The 20,846-nt window shown below is 28.4% G+C and overlaps 1 protein-coding gene across 1 annotated transcript in view; it reads right to left on the bottom strand.

Moving 5' to 3' along the window:
* Window positions 1-20,846, bottom strand: part of LOC122504090 (protein timeless homolog) — a 710,704-nt gene that overhangs the window by 3,616 nt on the left and 686,242 nt on the right. The window contains exons 24-30 of the mRNA XM_043614987.1: window positions 14,681-14,887; window positions 6,572-6,853; window positions 6,356-6,457; window positions 3,048-3,155; window positions 2,879-2,956; window positions 2,329-2,436; window positions 2,132-2,242 (exon numbers count right to left, since the gene is read on the bottom strand). Coding sequence (XP_043470922.1) covers window positions 2,132-2,242; window positions 2,329-2,436; window positions 2,879-2,956; window positions 3,048-3,155; window positions 6,356-6,457; window positions 6,572-6,853; window positions 14,681-14,887 — 996 coding nt within the window. The remainder of the gene's footprint in view (window positions 1-2,131; window positions 2,243-2,328; window positions 2,437-2,878; window positions 2,957-3,047; window positions 3,156-6,355; window positions 6,458-6,571; window positions 6,854-14,680; window positions 14,888-20,846) is intronic.

Below are 20,846 nucleotides of genomic sequence, written 5' to 3'. Positions count from 1 at the left end.
CTTATTACTGGGAAGAATTTTATAAATTTTTTTTGAGGAGGAAGTCTACTGTGGCAAAGGAAAAACGTCCGATTTTGCGGATTTTTTTTTCTAACAAAATATGACTGGTATATTAAATTAAACCGTGATCTTTATTATACATTCAAGTATTTGTAAAAAAAATTTTAAGTCGAAATATTCAAAAATGCCGTCGTGACACTCCTTCAAGCGCAAGCGCCTTTTTTTAGGTGCACAAACGGTGTACATGAAATCTCACGTCTGGGTGATTTAATACAAAAAAACAAAATATGGTTGTCATCTACATAATATTGACTCTCGGCTGACGAAGGATTTTGTCGATAAAAAATTTTGGCGCCGAAAAAAAAATTCATGAAATTTTTTTTCTACATTTGATTTATTATTGTTTATACCAATTAAATAAAAAAATATATCGACAAAATCCTTCGTGAGACGAGAGTCAATACTATGTAGATGACAACCATATTTTGTTTTTTTGTTTTAGATCACCCAGACGTGAGATTTCATGTACACCGTTTGTGCACCTAAAAAAGGACAGGCTTGCGCTTGAAAGAATGCCACGACGGCAATTTTGAATATTTCGACTTAAAAATTTTTTTTACAAATACTTGAATATATAATAAAGATTACGGTTTAATTTAATTTAATGTACCAGTCATATTTTGTTAGAAAAAAAATCCGCAAAATCGGCCTGCTTTTCCCTCGTCACAGTAGACTTCCCCTTAATATCAATTTTTTGGGAAATTTTTTATTAGTAGTAAATATTTAAATGTAATTGAATTCCGAAAAATTTGTTGAAAGTAATTAAATCGTTTGAAAGAATTTCATTAAAATTTTTTGAATTGTTTTTAAGAATTTTATTTAAATTTTTCAGATTTTTATTCCATCTACTAGCGAATTTAAAGTAATGCAAATTATCTAAGAATGAAAAAAGTAACTTTTATAGTCAGAAATTAAAAAAAGTATTCAAATTGTAAATTCCAAAGAAATTTCGCTGAAAAGAAGAAGATAATTTCCAAAAAAATTAAAATTAATTTATAATATTTCATAAAGAATTTCTTGATGAAATCTTCAATTTAGTGGAAATTGGATATTGTAAAATCCGCAATTTAGTGGAAATTTTAGACAAACGAATTTAAGGGGAATATTCATAGATTGTGTAACTAAAATCGATTGTAAGTACCATTGAAGTCAAAGTTCATTAATTGTAACTATTAATTATTATTATCGACTGAAATCAAGGGTGTAGAAATGAAATTTTGTCTATGTGGGCAAGTAATTCTCTCATCACCCTAGTTTATGAAGTTTTACCTACAATTATAAAAAGTAATTACAATTAAAAAATTTAATTTATAAAAAAGAAATTTATCGAAAATTTGACAATATTTTTTTTAAATTGTTACTTATCACAATTTTTAACTACTTAAAAAAAATTATTTAGCCATAAATTTTGTTTTTATTAAATCAATCTTTAATGTCCGAGTTGACAATATTCAAATTATGTGAATAATACATATAAATAAACATAATTTTCAGCTATACAAAGACATTATAACTTAAAAAACCACCAAAACAGATCTTTTATTAATTTTTCGCGAGGAATTCAATGGTCATAAAACAAATTGGGTCAAAAAATTTTTATTTTTTGTAAAACATTAAATATTTAAAAACCCATAAGTAAATTTGTAAAAAGTATGTTTATTTATCTAAAAGAAAGATAAATCTCTCAAAATTTTAATATTTACTGTTTTTGAAGCATTTTTTTGGGGAAAAAATTAATTTTTTTTAATGTAAATAAAACAGTGAATTTTTCTATTTCATAAAACTTCTATCTTTCATGAAAAATATAAATATTCTTTAAATTTCAAAAAGAACTTTACAAATTTAAATGATTTTTATTACTTAAATTTACAATTTTAATTACACAGTAAATATTACAATTTTGAGAGATTTATATCTCTCTTTTAGTTAAATAAACATATTTACCTCTCAGTATCCCCTTAATAATTATTGTAAGTTATATTTTTTAATAATAATTATTATTATCCAAGAAACAAACCAAAAAAAATTAATAACAATTAATAATAAATTAAAATTAAATTATAACTCTTACTCGAATTTAAATTGACGATATTTTTCGTGCTTTCCGTTTCGGAATCCGTTGAATCTGACACTGATTGAATTCGTTTCAATTTCAAATTTTTAGTCGTTTTCTCTTCTTTTTCTGAAAAACAAAAAAAAAACCAAATCAATTTTAGATATTTATGCATTCTATTAAAAATTTTTGTTTTTTCAATATAAAATACTCACTCGAATTTAGAGTCGAAATTTTTGTTATTTCCATTTTGGAATCCGAGGAATCCAACACTAATTGAACTCGTTCCGTAATAGTTTTTCGATTCGCTTTATTTTCTTTTTCTGAAAAATGCATTTAGAAAGATAAAGGTCAGAAATTATATGCAATTGTTATATTTTTATAACTTTAAGGCATTGGAATAACTGTATGGTAGAAAAGGAGCTTTACACTGAAAAAAAATATTCTTGTTTTAAGAGGATTCCTCTTATTTCTATGCATATTTTCCTCTTGTATATGGCTCAAAAAACGTCCTCTTATTTTAAGAGGATTATTCTCCACTTAAGAGAAATTCCTCTTAAAAGTAGAGAAATAGTCTCCAATGAAGAGTAATATTCTTAATTTAAGAATAAAATGTAAGAGGATTTTAGAAGAGGAATTGTCCTCTTAAAACAACAATATTTCTTTTTCGGTGTAGTCTATTGAGAAAAAAAAGTCAGTTTTTGAAAATATATCGAAAAAGTCATATTTTATACGAGAACTGAAATTTTCAACTTTTATACTTACTTTTCGAGACTTTTGTACTTTCCGTTTCCGAATCTGATGATATTTGTATTGCTTTTTGCTGTCCCGTCTCTTCGTTAGCTACATAAAAAAAAGGAAGAGAGAATAAAACAAAATTTTTTTTTGCAATTCTTCGATTTCTATTAATTAATGAATTTAAATGAATACTCACTTGAATTTAGATTCGGAACTTTTGTACTTTTAATTTCAGAATCCGAGGAATTTGACGCTAATTGAATTTGTTCCGTGTTTAATTTTACCTTTTCGGTCTCTTCTTTTTCTGTAAAATGAAAATAATTGCATTTTCTATTTTATTCGTTTTTTTAACAAGAGGAATAAAATATCGTATATTGTAAATTTTTTTTATCTTTTATTTCGAAATATATTTTAAATATAATGGGAGCAATTTTTATTTTATTTATTTTTTTGTATTTATAGTAGAGTCAGCGACGCTCGATATCTCCTCTAAATGCGAATGGAGAATGTGGTGGCAATATCAGAGGGGGGTAAATGGTGAAAATAGCGAATCGAGAGGAGAAAACAGTTTTTGAAAGCGCAAGCAGTATAACGATGAGAAAGTTGTTAAAGAAAAGAAACATATATTCCATGTTTCTTGATAGGAAATAAATATAAAAATGTGTTTTTGAAATCATAATTTTTTTATACTCTTGAAAGTAGTGATGATATATTTTCTTATTGGAATTTTATTTACTTTTTTTCTCTCTCTCTCTCTCTCTCTTTCTTTCTTTCTTTCTTTCTTTCTTTCTTTCTTTTTTGCAAATCTCGTGTGAATATTTGAGATTTCATCAGAGACTGAACCAGATGTTTCAATAATTTCAAAATACGCACAGTAATATCTTTTATTTGTCAATAAAAATAGATTTTTAATAAAATTTTCAAATTCCGAACAAAATAAATTGTTTATTTTTCAATTTCTTAATATAAGTATCTCAAAATTAAACTTGGACAATTTTTTTAGAAATTGAATTTGGGAAAGATTTTTAGAAAAATTTCATTTAATTAAAAACTATTTTAAGATCTGATTTAAGAAACTCACAAACTTATTCTTTTCTTTTGGAGAAAAAAACATTATTTATATTCCCGTTTCTTAATATTTTTGTAGAAAATTCCCAATTTTCATTAGGAAATAATTTGCATCATTTCTATTTCTTAATTATAATTGTTTTAATAAAATTCAAAGTTTTTTAAAAGTAAAGGAAAAAAATTTTTATAAATTCTATTTGTCAATTACAAATTTTAATTGAAAATGAAATTCAAAATTTTTGAATTTTTAGAAAATAAAGGAAAAAATTTTACTATAAAACTGTAACTTATTCAAAATTATTTTCATCATTTCAATTCAATTATTATTTTTTAGAATTTTTAACTAAAATTCTTCTCTAAGTCAATTACTTTTAATAATTTTTAGAAAAGTTCTTTGATAATTTTCAAATCCATTATTTTGTTTAAAATTCAATTTTACGAAATTTCGATTATTCGGAAGTTCTTCAATTAAATATATATTACAAAATAAAAACTTCAAATAATTTTTTAAAAAATTCAATTAAACTTTTTCCAAAAAATTAATTCTACAAAATTGTTAGCTAAAAGTATGAAAAAATCAAATTTTCAAACACTTTAATTTGAAACCTTTTCAAACTTCACTTATTTCTATAATGCTTTTAATATTCAATTTTTATATAATATTTTAACTGAAACTCATGTATAAATAAATTTTTATTAGAAAATTCTACGAGAATTCAATTATCAAAATACAAAAATTAATAAATTGAATGTTCCTTAAAATTAAGTTCTCATAAAGAATTTTATGGACAAATATTTAAATAATTGATTTCTTTCGACGAATTTTGATAAAATTTTTAAGAATAATTACATTTTTCGTGGAATTTAATTAAAATATAATTAAAAATAATTTAAATTTTGCGATGAGTTTTCTTATTTATGTAAATAAATTAATAAATAAATCCCTGAAAAAAATTTATTATTTACGAAAGTAATTGAATCGCTGTAAAAAAATTAATATTTATGAAAATATGGAATTATTGGGAAGAATTTTATTAAAATTTTTGAAAATAATTGAACTGAGGAAAATTTTTTAAAAAAATTGAAATTTTGTCAAAAATTTTATTAAATTTTTTAAAAATAATTTTATTTTACAGAAGAATTTTATTATTTATAAAGATAATTGAAATTTTGACGAGAATTTAAAAAAATTTTTTAATATAGGGTAAGTGCACTAGTTTCTGCGGCATTTCAGCCAAGATATCTTTTGCATATAAAAAAAATATTTATAGCAAAGGAATTAAATTAAAAATTTAATAAACTAATTGTTTGTATTCTTAAGAAATTTTTACAACAATTAATTGCCTATAAAATTCTAGCATTTGATTAAATTTAAATCATTAAAAAGAGTATCAAAAGCGTATAATCCTGCGCGCTGTGTCAATTACTGCGCGTCAGTTTCTGCGGCCAAAATAACATGCATTTAGATATCATTTTGCCCGCAGCAACTAAAGCCCATGTATTTCATATTTAATTTATGCAATCATTTGTAACTTCTTTAAAATTCAATTTTTTTAGTGTTTTTAACTAAAATTCTTCTCTAAATTCGTTATTTTTAATAATTAATTAAATATAAAAATTTTAACTATTTTCAGAAGAATTTTAATTATTGAAATTTTTCAAAACACTAAGTTCTTTAACATTTCTAATTAAATTAATTAAAAATTGAAATTTTATAAAATTTCAAATTAAAACATTTTGAAGTTGCTCTATTCATGAATATTGTAAACGCAATTCTTTTAAAATTCAATTAAAATCTTGAGATATTGAAGTAAAATTATTCATTAAATAATTTCTAAGTAATAATTTTATGATAGTTGTTCAAGAATTAAGTTATTTAAAAAGAAATTATTGTCAGAAGTGGAAAAAATTGAATGTTTTGTATTAGAATTCGTGGTAATTTCATAGTTTATAAGACAAACAAAAAAGACATCAAAATTCATAATTTTTTTTATGAATTCTGAAAGTTTAATTTTTTCCAGTAATTTTAATAAACATCCCTGACTATTTCCCGAATTCCCTGTCTCAGAATATATGATTATTATTATTATAGTATTAAAACTAAATTCAAATTTTTTTATGAAAATAATTTTGAATTAAAAATTTTTATATTCATTATTTTTAAAATTGCTAATTTTATTTAAAAAATTGATAAATTGATATATTTTTGTCAAAAAAAGTTATTACAAAGTCTCTTGATCGAAAAATTTTTACTTAACAATTGATTTTATTCATTGGTCATAAAGTTCTTTTTTATTCGTCTTGAACGAACAATAACATAGAATATAGTATAAAAAATTAAAAATATAAAAAAATGTCCTCTACCTTAGATAAAATTTTTTTTTTTTTACAACAAAAAAGAAAAACTGAGTTTATGTTGTGGAAAAAAATTCTTACCAAGGAGGTCAGCATTGTTCTTTTTGTAGTATTTTCTCAAATTCTCGAGCACATCGTCGTCGTCGTCGGAATCCGAATCGATCGTGGTTAACTTCTTGGGCTCTAAGGACAAGTAAATAAAAAGAAAGTAAAGAAAAAAGAAAGAATGTCAAGGAGATGAAAGGGTACTTAAAAAAAGGGAGTAAAAAAAGGAGCTTAATATCTTTATATACGAACCTTCAGTAATGAATTCACCTCTCAGTGCAGCTTCAATGAGATTGCAGCGTTTCTTGATGGTGGCCGGAAGCATTTCGGCCGGTATTCTCCAATAGGCTTGCTCATGGTCCGGATGTTCAATTCCCATTGCGCGAATAAGTCGTTGAAAACTCGGCGAATCCATTGCCGCCGATGTTTCGCTGGTCAATGGCACGAGGGCAATTCCTTCATCACTTTCCTCGTCCCTATCTTCTAAGGATTCTTCCAAACTTTCCTTGATCCACTTCAACGCCTCCTGCATGCCTAATCAAAAAAGTTGAAATGTCATCAACGTCACGAACTTCTATTTTCAGCATTAAGAAAATTTTATTTCTCCGGGATATAGTAAAATTCGTTTTATTTCAATATATTAAACTAATTTTTTAAAATTGTTATTATATTAGGTATTATTATCTATCTATATTAATAATCGTGGTATTCCGGTAATCTGTTTGCAGTTTTAAGTTAGTTGCTGTATGCTTTTTTATCTCCAAACTTTTAAAATTATTTTCCTTTTTAAATGTTTTCAATTTTAAAATTAATGTACTGAAAATCATTGAATTCTTGCAAAGTATTTATCAAAAAATTTGAAAATAATTGAATTCATTTCAAGAATTTTATCAACATTTTTTTCAATAATTGAATTCTTTCGAGAAAATGTAATTCAAATTGTATTGAAAATAATTTAATTCTTGTCAAGATTTTTATTTTAATTCTTTAATTGTTTTAAAGAATTTATATCAATTTTCTTGAAAATAATGGAGTTTTTTTAAATAATTTTTGCTGATAATTTTGAAAGTAATTGAATTTTATGAAGATTTTCTTTTATGTTTTTTAAATAATCGTGTTTATTAATAACTGCCCTACAACGGAAAAAGACACATAAGCGACATTTTGGTGAAAAATAAGTTTTTGGTATCAACGGATTCGTAATCAAAAACTGCATCTAACTATCGTAATTAAAATAAAAAATTAAAATTATTTATAGTAAAAAATTAATATTGAAAATATTGGAATTCGCGAAAAATGAGAAATTGCAATGGAAAAAGACACATGAGGTACTTTGCGTGGTCCAGAATCTGCAAAAGGCAGGAACTACGTCACAAAATACAGTGTGAAAATACACACAAAGTCGTTTGCGTTCTTTTTCCATTGTAAATACTGCCGAGTTGGGCTTCGTTTGCGAAACCACATCTGCAAGGGCGCATGTGTATTTTTTTAGTTTGTAAACTCAGTGACCCAGGTGCGATTTTTTGGTCGGCCCATAGTTGGGCCAACTTTTACAAAGTCGGTCCAACTTCTCGTGCCAGAGGTTGGGCCAACCATACAGATGATAACGGTCGCCGTCTAATGGCGACGATGGTTGGCCCGACAACTCATAAGGAAGTTGGCCCAACTTACAATGCATTTGTTGTGCCAACTATACATTTCAATGGTTGGTCCAAAGACTGACGCCCAAGTTTGCACAACTTTAGATGCGTAAGTTGGGCCAACCACAATTTTCAAAGTTTGGCCAACTTCAACAGCCAAAGGTAAAAAATTATTAAAAAACTAAATTATTTAAACAATTAACAGGTTATTATTAGCGGGAACATCAAATATAACCTTTACCTATTATTATTAAACACAATCTCATACATACATTTTCGAAAATATCTAACGCTCTCTGGGATCGAACCCTTAACCTAACGCACCGAAGACTTATACACTGACCACTACGCTACGCTCACATAGGAGTGCATAACGCAAAATGTATATTAAAGCTGCAACAGTCGGGCCAACCGTGGCCCAGAGTTCAGCCAACCAAGAAAAATCAAGTCAATAAAACTGCGTTTCACAAAGTTTTGCCCACCGTCGGGCCAACCGTGGCCCAGAGTTTGGCCGACCAAGAAAGTTTAAGTCAATGAAACTGCGTTTCTAGAGTTTTGCCAACCGTTGGGCCAACCGTGGCCCAGAGTTCGGCCGACCAAAAAACTATAAGTCAATTATACTGCTTTTCTTGAGTTTTGCCAACCGTCGGGCCAACCGTGGCCCAGAGTTCGGCCAACCGAAACTGAAAGTCTTTTAAACTACGTTTTGATGAGTTGTGCCAACCTTTGTCGCCAAAGTTGGCCTGACGGTTGGTTAAACTCTGCATTTAATGGTTGGCTTGCAAAGTCAGGCCAACTGTGGGCACTAGTACTTGCCAAAGTTGGGCAAACTCTGGCAACCAAAACTTCGCTTGCCAAAGTTAGGCCATCCTTGGGCCAACCTTCAAACTCTGGCGGCCAACCTAAATTCGCACCTGGGGAGTAGAGCAAAGATGTCCAGCGGAAACTATACGCAAGCGACATCGGTTTAACTCGGAACTGTGTTTCGGGAACGTTCAGAAATAAACTATACTTTCACTCGTGCTTTGCGTATGTTTCTTCGCTGGACATCGTTGCTCCGCTCGATGACTTTACAACGAAAAACTCCGCAAGCGACTATGTGTTCTTTTTACGTTATATTTGTGATAAAAAAACTTCACAAGTGCATTTTTTAACAGAGATTGTTTAAATAATTAATTTTTTTACACAATTAGAAAAAGCGCATGCTATTTACCTTAGTAAGGATATTTTTATTCATGAAACATGAGCTCTAAATGAAGTTTTTAACGCAAACGGTTTTTCTCAAATATCTCCGTTGGACCTATTTGTCGCTTATGTGTCTTTTTCCGTTGTAGGGCAGTAATAATTGTATGCATACATAGAAAATTAAATTCTTTTAAACAATTTTATTAGAGTTTTTGTAAATAATTACATTTTTTTAAGAATTTCATTAAATTTCGTAAAAATAATGTAATTTTTTTGAATAATTTTAATTGCTAATTTTGAAAATAATTAAAATTTACGAAGAATTTTATTAAAAAATTTTTGAGAACAGTTAAATTATTTAGAAAAATTTTATTACAATTTTTAGAAATAATTGAACCTGTTAGAGAAATTCCATTAAAATTATCTTGAATATAATTGAATTTTTTCTTAAAAATTTTATTAAAATTGCATTGAAAATAATTAAATTCATCAGAAGAATTTTATAATTTATAAAAATAATTGAATTGTTTCGAAGAATTTTATCAGAATTGTTGAAAATAATTGAATTTAAATAATATTTTTAAAAATAATAGTATTCTTTCGAAAATTTTTATTAAAATTGTATTGAAAATATTTGAATTCAGAATTTTATTATTTGTGAAAATATTTTAATCTTGCAAAGAATTTTCTTATTTTATGAAAATATTTGAATTCTTGCGGAGGATTTTACAGTTTATAAAAAATTGAATTGTTTCGAAGAATTTTATCTGAATTTTGAAAATAATTGAACTTTTTGAAGGAATTTTATTAAAATTTTTGAAAATAATGATTTTTTTAAAAGAATTTGATCAAAATTGGCGAAAATAAGTGAGAATTTATAATAAAGTTCTTGAAAATATTCGAATTTAATTAATGTTTTTAAAAATAATTGTATTCTTTCGAGAAATTTTATTAAAATTGTATTGAAAATAATTTAATTGCTCCAAAAAATATTATTATTTATGAGAATAATGAAATTCTTGTAAAAAATGTTATTACAATTTTTAAATAATAATAAACAAGAATATTTCATATTCTGTACTTAATAAGTGAATTCTTTAAATTTTGAATCTGTAGGGTCATTTGGGGTAAATGTAAACAGTAGATGTTTCAGCTAAATTTACAAATTTAAAAATAAGTACGACGTCAATATTTTTACCTCAGCTCACCTACAAGATGTTCTGAGTATTGCCAATATTTTATTTTGACAATTGGCAATGACATAGTTTCGTAGTTTTCGCTGTCATCAGTGGGCGAATAGTTACACCCCATCCGCCCATTTTTTGAAAAAACACTTGTAAAATTTTTGAACAATAGAATATCAAAAATCCATTATGATATTCGTGTTCAGCACTAAATTTGACTTTAGAAATAATTTTTCCGATAATTTTTCCGACCGTTTATCACTATTTACAGTGTCAGACTAAATGAGTGAAAGCAAGTAAGCAAGTATATCAAAATCACATTTGGGTACCTAACTCTTATGATAGATGGCGCCAGAAGCTCAAATGTGGCATACAACGTTTATTTCACGTTATAAGTATACAGTGTAAAAAAAACTTTAATCGGATGAATAGTTTTCTCTCCAGGACTAAAAAATAGTTACGCCCCGCGAATAGTAATGTCCCACCCTACCCTACATACTATATTTAAATCAGTGACTGATTTTTTACTATCAAATTAATTATTTTTAACTCAAATTTAATTCAAATTTAGAAAACAGTATAAATATCTATAAAAATTAAAAAAAGCGATTTTTTAAAAACAAATTAAAATAATAAAACTATTTTTAAGTTGGTGAAAAAATTCACGGTTTGGCATAAAATGTCTGGCTTATTCTCGGTTTTTCCCGGTCGATTAAAATTCCCGGCTATTTCCCGGTTAGTACACTGAGAGAAGAAAAGCACAGATTCTGAAATAGAAAAGTTCAGCATCTGTACTGCAATTGAACGCAGCAGCAGTGCCACTGTGTGATAGGTGTCGTGCTAAAATGTGAAACGGATTTTGACTTTGGCTTGAGGTACAGATGTTGTACTTCAAATGCTACTGTTTAGAAGTACAGTATCTGTCGGTCGCTATGAAACAGATCCTGTACTAATTAGTTCGTACTGCCGCCGTGCTGCTTGAGCATAGTATCTGAACTATGAACGACACCAACTGAATAAAATTAAGAACGGGCACTGACACGCATTTTACACGGCCGGTGTTTGTCACAGTACGGATTCTGTGCTTTATTTCTTCTCGCAGTGGAGACACCCTGAGAAACGTCTAAATTGGGAATTTTTAGATACAAAATTTTTAAGTCCCTTCCTAATTTGTCAAAAAAGTTTAACAAAGAATATTATACCATTAAAATAACTTATTACAATAATTTTTGAAAATAGTCATCTGCCATTTTGAATTTTCAAAAACTTACTACAGATTCGTAATCAGCGTCCGAGAAAACCCCTAGATACCATGTTACAAACAAATCCAACTTTAAGAAAAATGTATGCATTTGGAAACCACTTTTCCGGTGAAAAACTGAAAAGTCATGCTCTAGAGGGTTAATTTGGAAATGTAAAATTACATAGAAAAGGAAATTAGATCCTCTTTGAAAAGAAAAATTTGATAAAAAAAAATAAAAAATTTTTTTTTTTTTTTTGAAAATTTGATCAATTTTTAAAAATATTTTTAGGTTCATCCGCCATTTTGAAAATTTAAAATTTGACTTCAAATTCGTATTCAGCGACCTCAAAAACCCCCGAGTAGCCAGATTCAAGCAAATTTGATCAATTTTTAAAAATATTATTTTTAGGTTCATCCGCCATATTGGATCCACCATTTTGAAATTTAAAAATTCGATTTTAGATTCTTATTCAGCAAAATAAAAAAAAACTTCTTTTTACCAAGTTGAATGAAAATCTATTAAAATTTGTTCAAGTTATTCAAGATTTTATATTACTAATTTTGTAATGGTTGATTGTTTATTTTGTATGATACATTATCAGTCAACTGGTTGATTTACTATACATCTACGAAGAATTTTTTTCAGTTTTTCCATCCCTTAAAACAGTAGTATACTTGAAATAACTTGTTTCTTAAACCTCGCTTAACTAGAGTGGTGCCCAGTAAAAAAAATTCGATACACGGACCGCGGAGTTCGTATATGAGCTCGGTAGCTCGTATGAGAAATATGAGAAAACTCTCATACGAGCCTTTTCCGTAATGAGAAGTGTATAGATGCTTGTATACGAGGTGACTTTTAAAGCATTTTTTTTAATATAACACTATTTTAAAGTAAATGTAGATAATAGAAATGAATTTTCAAAGTAAAACAAAGCTAAATTTATAAAAGAAATGAAGTTTTAAGAAAAAAGGATAATTTTATTCAAAAAATTTATTCACACTGAAAACAGGTTAGAATTTGATAATTCCTTGTTACTCTAACTAACCGACATTAGATATTTCTCGTATACGGTAAGCAGATTTTGTATTAAATTTAATTATTTTATATAAGAACATTTATATAATAAATAAATAATAATATATTATTAATTAGTAATGAAAAAAACTTATTTATTCTACCGCCAATACAAAATCGTGCTTACCGCATCCGAGAAATATCTAATGTCGGTTAGTTAGAGTAACAAGGAATTATCAAATTCTAACCTTTTTTCAGTGTGAATAAATTTTTTGAACAAAATTATCCTTTTTTTCTTAAAACTTCATTTTCCTTATGAATTTAGCTTTGTTTTATATGAGAAAATTCATTTCTATTATCTACATTTACTTTAAAATAGTGTTACATTAATAAAAATGCTTTAAAAGTCACCTCGTATACAAGCATCTATACACTTCTCATTACGGAAAAGGCTCGTATGAGAGTTTTCTCATATTTCTCATACTAGCTACCGAGCTCGTATACGAACTCCGCGGTCCGTGTATCGAATTTTTTTTACTGGGTGTTTACATTTACCCCGAATTTTAGAAAAATTTCAAAATCTCGGGGTAAATGTAAACAGTCAGTTTTAGGCGATTCAGGTGCATCAATATTTTTTTGTACCTCATCAAATTTTTCTAGGGAACTCTAGTAACAAGTTCATGTAAAAAAGAAATCCGTCCGTTTTACCTTTTTACAAAAAAAACTAATGTTTTTGGTGAAAAATAGATATTCCGTTTACATTTACCCCAATTGACCCTAATCATTCAAAAACTGATGTTCATTCTTGAAGATATACAATTTTTTAACTTACAAAATAAATTAAGGGGACACCCAAGTCACCTAAAAACAATGCAAAAAGAGTCAACTTTCGGTACACTTTTCTCGAAAACTATTATTCCAATTGCGTTCGCCCTTTTTTCATTCGATTACAAATATAATCAATTATATGAATAAGAAGTAATACGACGTTATCTTCAATAGAAACTTTTTTATGAATATTTATACCAAAAGCAAAATAAAAATCCCATTTTCTCTGATTCATTGACTCATATCTCCGTTTGTACAACTCAAAATGATGTTAAACTTCTTATTCGTATTCTTGGAACCTTACTGAACAAAGTAAAAAAAAAATTACAAATCGGTTTAGTAGATTCGGAGAAAAGTGTACCGAAAGTTTAAAAATTGGAAAAAAACAATTTTTATAGGAGACACGAAAAAAGAAAAAATACTAAAAAGTCATAGTATTCAGAATCATGTAATCAGATTTTTTTCAACTCTTCAGAAAAGGTTTTAAAAAGTCTTGTTCTATTCCTAATTCAGTCTACTTTTAAAAAATCAAATAAAAAAAAATCGATTTTTTTGTCATTTTTCCACTTAGGTGTCCCCTTAACTCAATAAAGAGGTACAGTTGCAAGTTTTAAAAATAATTAATGATTTTATGGATTTTTTATTTTTTTATTTAAATAATTGCAAACTTGTAGTTAAATTCTGATAAAAATTGATTTAAAAAAAATTTTTCGGTAAAACTTTAGAAAATAAAATAGAAGTGTTAAAGTAGGATTCTTTAAAAATAATTAAATTTTAAAAAGTTATTAAATTTCAATCTTTGAAATTCTAATTGCTGTAAAAGTATCATAATATTTAAATATTAAAAATTATTAATTTCTTAGCTTCCTTAAAAATTAAAAGTTTTCAATAATATTATTCAAAAATTCTAAAAAACAATTGGATTTCGGAAGAATTGCCGTTCAAATTATTATACAAGATTTTTCAAATGGTTATACATTGAAAATATTTTTAAATTTTAAGCAAATAAAGAACAATAAGTATTTACAAATATTTATTTTACAAAATTGATGGAATTTTGAAAGATTTAATTTGTAAATTCTGAATAATAATAATGATGTCATAATTATTATTATAATAATTATCATTAATTATAATAAGTTAATATTAGTAAATAATAATTACTAATAAATTAAATTTTTCATATTGTTATTAAATAATATTTTGTTGCATTGATTTATATAAAAAGAAGATTAATTTGAAAAATGGTGAAAAAATTGAATTTACCATTATTAATCACGTCCTTCAACAATCCTGATAATTGAGCATCGGAGTAAATAAACGTGGATTTCTTCGTTTGCTTCCGTTTCTTTTGTTGTTTCCTTGAAGTTGATGGAACGTTTCGTGAAGATGTCGATCCATCTCTTTCAGAATCATCATCAGAATCTGTTCCGGAATCACTTCCCGATCCAATTTCCCATGATGATTTTGGTTCTGTAATATAAAAAAATATATTATTTAAAAATTGAAAAGAAATCATTACATTTTTTTTACTTAATAAGCTTTCGACTTTTTATCCCAAACTATTTTTCTGAAAATTAATTTTTTCAAATAGGTATATTATTCTAAACAGACATATATTTTCATATAGGGGAGAGTGGGGCAAGACGGGGTACTTAAGGTTTAAAGCGCAAAAAACGAAAATTATCGAATATACCTATACTTTATTATTATTTTTAATTATCATTTTTGGGAATCAGTCTTTCTTAAAAAAGGCGTACAAAGGCCATCTGTTTCTTAAAAAAGCTTATAATTAATAATATTGAAAAAATTAAAAATCTCCCCATCTTGCCCCACCGGCGGGTAAGATGGGGTACTAACAAAAAACAACCTATTTCTGTCGACAAATTTCACAAGTAAAGGTTGCATCTTCATCTTCGTCATTGACACCAGCACAACTGCAGTGAGCCCATTGGCCGCAGACAAAAAAAGCAGCCCAGTCTTCATTTGAGTCTAAATAATAACCATTACAATAGAGACAAGGTGTATTTTCCACTTTACCATCGCTAATTGATGATTTAACCTGACAAGCTTTTTTCTTTTTGGTCACTCTTATTTTATTCAGTCTTGATTTTAGTTGTTTTCTTATCTTCTCTTATTTCTCTTTTCTTTTGCTTAATTTGTGTACCCCATCTTGCCCCACTCTCCCCTACCCCATCTTGCCCCCACCTACGAAATTAAAGAAAAAGGTTAATTACTACAATTTACGATTCAACAAAGAAAAAAAACATATGCTTCCCTTCTTCTGTAACCCTTGCCAGTTAGAAAAAAATGTATACAGTTCATTAACTGTTATTATTAAATAATAAACACCTCCTAAAAAAAGTGAAAAAATGACAAGAAAATCGTCGAAAACAGTTTTTTTAGTAAAACAGATAAAAGATTTGTTCTCATGGCTTTTAGATTTTGTAAACAAGAAACTATCGTCTCGGTGCAGTATTATGTAAAATATAATCGCGATTGGTTAATTCGTTTCTTAAATAGGGCCGGTACCCCGTCTTACCCGCATCCCCGTCTTGCCCCACTCTCCCCTACATTGAAAAAAATTAACTCGATTCAAATAAACGATTACTTGCCTTGTCTATTATTACATTTATTTTACATAAAACTAGCTATTGATGTTTTGGTGTCAATATTTTTTCTTTATACCTCGGTCGAAAGTACGTACTTCCCGCTTAGACTTCGCTGCAGAAAGTCAAACATTTACGCTTTGGTTGATATACACACACGCCCTCTATTACAGCGGGAGTAAAAGAATTCTTTGTCGGTAAAAATATCAATGTCGGTAAATAAGAAAATTGTGAGTTCCAGAAAATTTAACGAATTTTTTTTATTTTAATATATAAAATGAGAATAAAAATTAACAAGAAGATTTGAGAAGATTTGAGAATATAATATTAATTTATTTTGTTGCCCGTGTATTATTATAAATAAATCAATAAATTTATCTTTCACATTTTTTTTCGTGCCTGCCCCCGACCAGAAGCACTCGCTTCGCTCGTGCTTCAAATGTCGGGACAGGCGTTGAATGTAAGAGAGAGACAGAGAAAAAACCAAAGCTTAACGAGCGTCCGCTAGAGGCGTTGAAGCGGGGAGCGAAAGTAAATAAAGATGGCAGGCTGTCAAATTAATCACGAATAATTCACGATTGCAATTTTCTTAAAAAATAAATTAACGGGCGTACTTTCGACCGTATATAAAGAAAAATAGTATACATTAAACGGGCAGAAATTTTGGAACCCTTCACAGTTCGATGATGCCCTCGGCTTCGCCTCGGGCATCATTTCGCACAGTGCCGGAATTCGAACTTTCTGCCCTTATAATGTAATATACTATTTCTGGAAATCAGATAAAAGTCAGAGAAAAACAAAATTAAATTTTTGTGGCAACCCTGTAATATTGCGAAAAAATATTGAATTCTATCGCATTTGCTGTAAATTTTACATTTTATTCACCAAAATGCGAATGGGTTAAAAAAAGATTCATGATTATTACAAATTTTCAGTGATCTATTAAAGAAGAGTTGAGATTTCCCTCTCTCCCCCCCTCTCTCTTGAGGATAATATAAAGGACTATAAAGGATAATACATGAGCAATTTTACTTGCGGACCTTTAATAATAAGTCCTCATGTATATTCCATTTCGTTTATTGATTCACTGAAATGTGCACATGTAACGAAATGAGACTTCTTCTTCCTCCCACTCTATTGTCAAAAATGTAGTAAATCCTTAAAAGTATTTTTTATTAAGAAGAAAAGAACGATAGATGTTTATGTATGCAGTAAAATTTTATAAAAATTCCCCCAAGTGCTTTCTTCTATGCCATGGGAAAAACAACCTTTAATATTTCATATACCTCTGCTTTTACCTCTGCTATCCGATCTATTGCGATGCATTGAATACAAATGAGGTTCGAGAGTGAGAAACAATTTCTATGGTAAATATGAAATTTTCTGCAACGCCACCACAAGAGACAAACAGCAATTCTCCCTCCCCCCTGTTGGACTAAGTAACAAGGTTGTTTTAATTATCATCACTAGATTAAAAAAGACAAAGGCAAATTTACCTTTTTATTATCGTATAGATTATTTTCAGAAAAATTTTTCAAAGCTTTTATAATTAGTTCAACATTTTTTTCTTTTTTTTATCTTCTGTCTTTTTATCTTTCAACCACGTTTTAAAATCCAGAATAACAATATCAAGCCGCATGATTTTTAAATGCAATTTTAAAGCATATAAGAGAAAAAAATTTCCTCCACAATAGGAAAATTTCTATTTTTTTATTTTTAAAATTAATTAACATTAATTAGTAATTATTAATTAATATTATATTTATAATAATAATAATTAATAATAATTATAATTACTAATAATTATTATAATAATAATAATAATAATAATAATAATAATAATAATAATAATAATAATAATAATAATAATAATAATAATAATAATAATAATAATAATAATAATAATAATAATAATAATAATAATAATAATAATAATAATAATAATAATCCCCGCCAATGGTTGTCCACTGCCGAACATGATCGATGTCTTCGATGTGCTGGGATTAGTGGATGCTTATCCGCTGCCAGACATGACTGACATCATGGATATGTTCGGTAGACCTTGCCGTGGTGGCGGGGCTTTTCACTAAAGGACAACCAAACAGAAAGAAACGAACATGATGAGCGACCGTCAAAAACAGGAATACCTGCAAGGTAATACTTCGGTTAAATCCCTCACCGGTTCCGATTGTCAGGCGCCTAGCGTGGGGACAATGGCCGGTGGCCAGTGGATGCAGGAGGGCAACGCCGCACTGAAGGTTCTACAGATCATCGTGGATAGGTTGGATCCACAAAACATCGTGGACAGAACAAGAAGAGGAAGTAGAAATAGTCGACAGAGTGTGTTGAGTGGCAGCAGCGGGAGGTCCGCATTCGAGACGCATGCTTTATTCCCGAAATCTTTTTTGACCAAATAGTTATTTGATATAAAACTACTTAACTTAAAATCCACATAATATGCACATTATTTGACATAAATTTCATTGCACACAAAAACCATTTAACATAAATATCATTTGTCATAGAATTCATTACACAGAAATATTATGTAACATAAAACTCAGATAACTTAATTCCCATTTGACATAAAAATTATGTAACATAAATTTCTATTGACATAAAAATCATTTAACATAAATTTCTTTTGACATAAAATTCATTTAACGTAAATTTTATTTGTTATAAAATTCATTTGACATCAATTTCATTTGGCATAAATGTCATTTAACGTAATTCTCATTTGACATAAATATCATTAGACATAAAATTAGCTTGACATAAATTTCATTTGACGTGAATATCATTTAACATAATTATTATTTAACGTAAAATTAAATTTATATAAATTTCATTTAGCATAAATTCTATTTAACATAATTCTCATTTGGCATAAAATTAACTTGACATAAATTTCGTTTGGTATAAATCCCATTTAACATAATTTTCATTTGACATAAAGTTCACTTGATATAAATTTCATTTGACGGATAACTCATTTCACATAATTCTCATTTGACATAAAATTCAGTTGTCATAGATTTTATTTTACGTAAAGATCATTTGACATGCAAATATAGGCGCGAATTTCAAAATTGGCGAATCACAATGTTGTTGATAATATCTATTTGGTTACTTTTAAAATTCGCGCCGATATTGTTATGTAAAATGTAATTTGTGTAAAATGATTTTTATGTCAAATGAGAATTTTGTTGAATGACTTTTATGACAAATGAGAATTGTGTTAAATGTCTTTTATGTCAAATGAACTTTATGTCAAATGAAAATTATGTTAAATGGAATTTATACCAAATGAAATTTATGTCAAGTAAATTTTATGCCAAATAAGAATTATGTTAAATGGAATTTATGCTAAATGAAATTTATATAAATTTAATTTTACGTTAAATAATAATTATGTTAATTGATATTCACGTCAAATGAAATTTATGTCAAGCTAATTTTATGTCTAATGGTATTTATGTCAAATGAGAATTACGTTAAATGACATTTATGCCAAATGAAATTGATGTCAAATAAATTTTTTAACAAATAAAATTTACGTTAAATGAATTTTATGTCAAAAGAAATTTATGTTAAATGATTTTTATGTCAATAGAAATTTATGTTACATAATTTTTATGTCAAATGGGAATTAAGTTATCTGAGTTTTATGTAACATAATATTTCTGTTTAATGAATTCTATGACAAATGATATTTATGTTAAATGGTTTTTGTGTGCAATGAAATTTATGTCAAATAATGTGCATATTATGTGGATTTTAAGTTAAGTAGTTTTATATCAAATAACTATTTGGTTAAAAAAGATTTCGGGAATAAGCATGCGTCTCCCGCATTCAGCCCCGTGCACTCGGAAGTGGATGACGAGGCGATTAGAGAAAAACGCGAGGACAGACTTCGATTGAGAAAGGAGGAAGCATTGTGTCTTGAAAAGATACAACTGAAAGTAGCAAGGATGAGTAACTCTTGTGACATCAAGATGAATGTAAATAGGACCGTTAAGGACGGACTTAAAGTCCTTCAAGTCCTGCTGGAAGAAGCAAACGCGAAGCACGCGGAAGCTGCCGAAGCGAATATGTACCTAGGATGTACTATCGACATGGCAGAAGATAACCGTGAGGATAGAAAGGAGAGGCAAGAGCGCCACTACAAACGACAGTTAAGGCGTGCAGTCATAGACGCGCCGAAGAGAAGACGTAGTTCCGGCAGTCCAGAGGGGACTCAAGCCGCAGCTGTGAAAAAAAAGGAGGAAGCACCTCCAGAAAAGGTGGACAAGAGTGCGGAGGATAAACTGAAACCAGAATATGTCAAAAAGTGGAGCAAAAGGCAGCGACGGGATCAACAACGGTCATTCGAGTGGCTCAAGGTAGGACGTTTTCCGACGTTTTGGGTAAGCTTCGTAAGGAGGTTGATCCAGACGATAGCCACACAAAGGTCGTAGTTGCAAAGGCTACAAAAAAGGGAGACCTCCTAATTAAAATCAGAGGCGACTCCAATAAAGAGGCCTTCACCGCAGAGGTTTCCAAAGCGGTGTAAGGCATGGGTGAGGTTCAGTCTGTGGATCGAAGGGTAACGCTGGAGATTCGCGACTTGGATTGTCTTACCCAAGTAGAAGAAGTCCAACAAGTGTTGGAAAATGTCCTGAAGAAGCCAGAAAGCAGGAAGGTGACGGTCCTTGGACCAAACCGGCGTGGGATGATGCTCGCGGTTGTAGTCACCGACCCAGAGGAAGCGAAAAGGCTGCAAGAAGTAGGACGCATAAAGATTGGCTTTATGTCGTGCCCAATTAGGAAGAGAGTAATGG

This window comes from Leptopilina heterotoma, unplaced genomic scaffold (assembly GCF_015476425.1).
Source record: "Leptopilina heterotoma isolate Lh14 unplaced genomic scaffold, ASM1547642v1 Lhet_278, whole genome shotgun sequence".
Lineage (NCBI taxonomy): Eukaryota > Metazoa > Arthropoda > Insecta > Hymenoptera > Figitidae > Leptopilina > Leptopilina heterotoma.
This window is presented reverse-complemented; position numbering and strand designations above follow the sequence as displayed.